The sequence below is a fragment of the Papilio xuthus genome, unplaced genomic scaffold (genome assembly GCF_000836235.2).
Source record: "Papilio xuthus unplaced genomic scaffold, Pxut_1.1 DF827679.1, whole genome shotgun sequence".
Classification (NCBI taxonomy): domain Eukaryota; kingdom Metazoa; phylum Arthropoda; class Insecta; order Lepidoptera; family Papilionidae; genus Papilio; species Papilio xuthus.
Window position 1 is genome coordinate 3,227,586 of NW_013530970.1, and position 5,611 is coordinate 3,233,196.

Genomic DNA, 5,611 nt, shown 5'->3' on the forward strand with positions numbered 1-5,611 from the left:
CATTCTTGCTGGTCAATTGTTACCATCACCGTGTATTGCAGTTGATCTGGTTGTGGTCCGCCTCGCTAAAAATAATAAACTATTAAGTAGAAGTATTAGTAAGCGTTTAGTAATTAGACATAAACATTACTAGATGGAAACAATTTAAGAGACATTGGATAAACTTAAATATAACACTGCTATGTGTAGAATTTTTAAGAGTTACCTGAGTTGCACCCCATCCAACCAACGTGCACAAGGAACTAGCAGCCACATCAGTCCCAGGTTTTGTTATAGTGCCTTGTCTTGCAAACTTGGACATCATGATTGGTGTAGCCACCACTAGCACTGCTACATCGTTCTTGTAGTAATATTTGTCGAATGAGGGATGAGGTATTATATTCTTTACCCTATGTAAAACCCCACCTCTGGTTCGATATGATGAGCCTACGCGCACCTTCCAATGGTAGGGTTTTGTGTAACTGAAAATGTACATATTTGTGAGTTTTTTCTTTTTACCTTAGTTTCTTTTTTATATAAATTACTTACTTTCTTCCCGTATTTTCATTGTATTGGAAACAATGAGCGGTAGAAATTACATGTCGAGAAGTCAAAATAACTCCTGCACAATGTTGGCTATACTGGTTAGTGGCCCAAGGGTCTAGAAGTAGTTGGGCCAATATTGGATATTGGGTAATTGTCGTTGGCGCGCCACCTAACACGCGCGTAAAAGCAATTGGCAGTCGCGGTTGAGCTGAAATTAAGGAAATTATTAAAACAGGATGTTTGTTATACTTAATTATGATAGGGTCAAGATATCATTCTTTATTTGGTGTAGAAATGGATTGGAAAACTTCGTAAGATAGTTAAATGGAATAAAATTGGCATTTTGTATTTCCACAACGATGAATCATAACTACCTGTTAGTTAGAAAGTATTCTGCCTGGTGGGATTTATCTTAACTACTTAAAGTTAGACTGAATTAAGGGTTTTGATGAAAAGACTTACCTAGTGTTAAGATAATTGAAGTAAAACATATAAACAAAACGTCTTGAGCACACATTACAGGTAGATAAAGTTTACTAGATATAACTGTGATATTTCTTGCATTTACACATATTATTTGAACACGCGCACTCAAAGAACCGTACGCATCTGCTACTTTCTTGGACCTAACGTGTATTATAAGGTTCTTATAAGTCATATTTTGTAGTTGGACGTAAACGTCTTGATCTATTTAAAAAGCTGTCTTCACATTGTATAGCTGTCACTTGCAATTCCTTCGTGAATCACTTACAAGGGTCAAGTATTTCTAAAGTCTTTATCTTCAAAATGATTGTATTGAAGAACACGAACCTGAATAATGGCGGATTGTCTTTTTAACTTTTTGCGACAGTTCGCATAATTTTCTAATATGTATGCTTTTGTGAAAAATGTCCAAAATATGAAATAATCTGGAAGCAGACTTGAATCATTACCATGTTTTACTTTTAAAAGTATTAAATCATTTTCGTCGTAAAAAGTATCAAGAAATGGCGGTCAAAGTATATTGCCGGTAATGCAAATATGGACCATCAATCATTTGTAAAATAATTTCACATAGTAAATTGTTATGAGATCATAATATTAATTTCTCATTTATTTCAACGCTATTTAAATTACCGTTAGCTCGCGTGACTTCGTGTTTGCACATTATCCTATTAAAATTCCCGTAACTCCAATCTATGTACTAATTAAAGCTTTTTATCCTCGGTTCCCGTATTTGTTTTTTCCAAGTCCCGTTATGTAGTGATACCAATTGCCAACGTTAAAAAAACGATCCATGAATTGCGGTAGACATTTTTGGCGCAAATTCTTATATTAGAACTAATACTGTAAAATAAATTCACTAAATGTATTTTAAGATAATAAATGCCAGGCCTGATTACACAATCTTTATTACCATAAATATCTTTCATTCTCTTTGACATAACATAACAAATGTTTTTAATACAATAGTTAAGGCACTGGAATTTTACGTTTAATCATAGCTTTCTTGCATACAGGATAAAAACTTTTTTAAGGTTTTTTTTTATTTATTTAACAATACAATTTTGAATACAAATAATCATATATTTAACGCTAAATAAACCTCATTGGTTTGGTACAAGCGTTAAGTTCTTCGGGACAAAAATATTTTGAGTGGTTACTTTATCTTCATATGTTCACGTATTTAATAAAATATTTTAATTAAAAACACCAAATTTTATGGACAATATTTAATAAAATTAATAAAACAAACAAAACATATGCAAATAATTATAATTAATAACAAAAAGAAACTATCTAATAATGCCTTTATTACGAATTACATTTTGTATTTGGTTATCTATACTTGTGTAATACTTCATTTGACTCAATAACTTCGTAACTCTATTTAAATCACCATCAAAGAATGCTTTGGACAATTTTTTCTGTAAATCTTTTATTATTGTTTTATTCTCTTTGTTCAATTTCATAATTTCTTCCTCCGAGTCTGCATTTTCTACTTCTTCATTTCTCTCCATAATCATCATTAGAAATTCTTGATCGACTTCTGTATTTTCTGGTATTTCTTTACCTCTTAGTTTCAACATGTAAATACCTAAAATTATAATAAAAACTAAACCTCATATAATATAAAATAGTGCAGCTAATATTGCTTTGGACTCAACTATATTTCAAACAGAAATCCATATTTTATTAGTAGCTAAACTAAAAATTTAAATAACTCGGGTTAGTTGTGTAGTGACAATACAAGCGTTCATATATTTTTAACCATAATGTGTCATGTACTAAGGCGGTATGTCTTGCAGGATCATAGTCCGCACAAGATGTCTCAGTCCAGGAGGAGTCTTTGGGACACCAGCTATAGTTTTTATATTGCTTGCTTTTGCATATAATATGAAAGATTATTTATATTTGTTACCTCTTGCTAATGGCTCCAATAAGGTTTTATATGCTTCATTTACTAATGATGAATACTGTTCTGATATTTCTTGTTCATGCTTTGATCTGTAAAAAACATAACATGTGTATTATATTGACAATAACAATGTAACCTTGAATTTGTAATATAACAAAATAAACTTATTTAATTTTAGTTTAGATTACTTTTTAGTAATAACATTGCTCATTTTGGTGATAAAAGATGTAGATATATTTTTACTAATATTATAAATGTGAATGTTTGGATGATGTTAAACACAATCTAGAAGGACACATAGGCTACTCATCAAGTTTATTTCTGTGCGGACAGTCACAGGCGACAGGTAGTAGTCAAATATAAGTGAATTTAATGGGAAAATGGTAATCCATTTTAATTGAAATAGGATGATTTGATCAATTGCTATGAACAAAAAGTATACCTACTTATTACCATACTTGTCTGGATGAAGATATTTTTGAAGTTCCTTAAACTTTTTCGCAAGTTCAATTTCATCTAAATCGTAGGTCTCGTTTACACCGATAATCTTGAAGTAGCTTACATTTTTATCAGGTTGTTGTAAAGCATTGCATTTCGAACAAAACAAATTCACAACTGAATTATTTATATCAGTACCACATGACCAACAGGATATATATCGATAGTGATTTATTATATTTGATTTAACCCCTATATTTCTAAGAATATAACGAAAAGCCATATTTAAAGTTGTCGGATAGTTTTGAACACTTGTGGAAGTTATTGTCGGTAACAATTACATAATAACTATATGAACAGAATTAGTTTTCTTAATTAGTCTTTATCCGAATAAGTATTACAGATAACTATATACAGGTAATAGTGAATCTTATAATAATCAAAGTCAATAAATTAATAACCTCGAATTTTCGAACATCATTAATTTGTTTATGATTGTGAAATTGTGAAGTTGTCAAATGTCAATGTTGAAAGAAATCAGCTGATCATAAATTATCACAAGCAAGTTTCTTGGGTACGCAGAAAACTAGTTCGTGTTTCGGTAAATTGTTTTCTAAATATTATTTTAGGAACTAAATTAACTGTAATTTAAATTGTTATTCAGTTTAAATAGAATAGGCAGATTCCAAAATTTAATTAATTCTTTGAATGGAATGTACATTTAAAATGTCACCTGGTCACCAATCAGATTTTCCGTCCGTCTCCAAACGTCAGTGTCACTGTCACATTTGACGTGTGACATATTTCATAATAAAATTTAAAAAAAATCACAAAATCACAAATTATAATTTGACTTTTATATTTAAGTTTATCTGTCTTTCATCGAAGCGCTTTGTTTTAAGCATAAAGTTTATTTGGAAACTTATTTAATTTACAAAAATGGTGTCCTACTTTACTGTTGATTCTATTAGTGAAGTAACAAATTTTCAAAAGGAAATATCAAATATGATGCACGGTTTAGGCGACAATCCTAATCCAAATGCTGCTACCGTAGTATTAGTTGAGAGCATAGTTTTAAATCAGCTTCGTTCAATGCTTCAAGAGGCTTTTAATCTTTCAATGAACCGTGGAGCAAAAGTTATAACGAACTACGAAATAATATATTTGATGCGTAAAAATAAATTAAAAATGAAACGATTGTATGATTACCAAAAGAAATTAGATCATATAGATAAAACCCGTCAGGGGACTTTGGTATCAGATTCATTACTTTCTGGAATTATTCTTGATGATGACAAGGGCACAATGTTGAAAAGAAAGAGAACACATATAGAGTGTATAAAAGAGTTTGACGAAGCGGACGAAGTGAGTCAGATTAAATTTGATGCTATTGACTATTTGAGAAAAGTACGAGCTGCTAAAATAACTGAATCTATGTCATTTGAGAAATATGAAGCATATCATAAAGCAAGATGCTGTTCATTTAGATCAGGTTATGCGATAGGCAAAGGTTTTGCTAAATTAGAAAAATGGTTAAACCCAAATAAGGAACTAAAGATTACACTGTCTGCTTTAGAAGTATTATGCTTCTTAGCTTATGAAACCGTTGCGGAGATTGTTGATGCTGTATTTTTGATCAGACAAGATGCTAAAAAGAAGATTGGAGATCCATTTAGTAAATTTGAAGGTGGTCATTTCTGTAATCCGGTTAGTTTAAATAATGCGGTTTATATAAAATCAGGGTACGAAGGTGTACCAGCTATTACTGTACCGGAAGTAAGAGAAGTATTAAGAAGATATTTTAATCCAATAAGCGGCATGAATGGATTGTTCTATAGGAATATGTGTTTAGATTTACCTATCAGATATCTAGCAATCTAAAATCTATAATTTAGTTAATAAAATTGTACTAACTCATTTCTGTAACCTATGGTGGTAAGCAGAGATAATAAAATTTTTGAATCTATATGCATTTCAATAATTATTTTGCAATTGACCAAATGGAAGATTGAAGCTTTAGTATAATCTTGTGTTATAATACAAGCCTTAGCGACTTAATTTTCTTAAAATATGAATTATTATTAAATTAGGTACATAATTATTTGTATTGAAAATGGTTATGTCAATTTTCTAGGAAGTGTTTTTTGTAAATATTTCTCCTTAAAAATAATAAAAGCATTGAATAACATTTTTGTTCTACATTATAAGGTGTAGTAGATAAACAATTTTGATCTGAATTTCTAGACAGAA

At 30.3% G+C, this 5,611-nt stretch overlaps 3 protein-coding genes across 3 annotated transcripts; 1 reads left to right on the forward strand and 2 right to left on the reverse strand.

Annotated features, from left to right (window-relative positions):
* Positions 1-2: 2 nt before the first annotated feature.
* LOC106117560 (trypsin CFT-1) lies at positions 3-1,139 on the reverse strand (the record flags this gene model as incomplete). Its single annotated transcript, XM_013311922.1, has 4 exons — positions 988-1,139; positions 529-733; positions 206-461; positions 3-65 (listed from the first exon to the last, which is right to left on the reverse strand). Coding segments are annotated over exons 1-4 (579 nt in total), but the record flags the coding sequence as incomplete, so codon positions are not given.
* A 1,139-nt stretch (positions 1,140-2,278) lies between these two features.
* Hsc20 (iron-sulfur cluster co-chaperone protein HscB-like protein, mitochondrial) lies at positions 2,279-3,871 on the reverse strand. The gene is made up of 3 exons (XM_013312124.1): positions 3,370-3,871; positions 2,927-3,012; positions 2,279-2,602 (listed from the first exon to the last, which is right to left on the reverse strand). The coding sequence occupies exons 1-3, from the start codon at positions 3,642-3,644 to the stop codon at positions 2,301-2,303; spliced, it is 663 nt and encodes a 220-aa protein (XP_013167578.1). The 5' UTR covers positions 3,645-3,871; the 3' UTR covers positions 2,279-2,300.
* Positions 3,872-4,210: 339 nt separating this feature from the next.
* On the forward strand, positions 4,211-5,356 carry LOC106117685 (transcription initiation protein SPT3 homolog). The gene has a single exon (XM_013312089.1). The coding sequence runs from the start codon at positions 4,301-4,303 to the stop codon at positions 5,240-5,242; it is 942 nt and encodes a 313-aa protein (XP_013167543.1). The 5' UTR covers positions 4,211-4,300; the 3' UTR covers positions 5,243-5,356.
* The last annotated feature ends 255 nt before the right edge of the window (positions 5,357-5,611 follow it).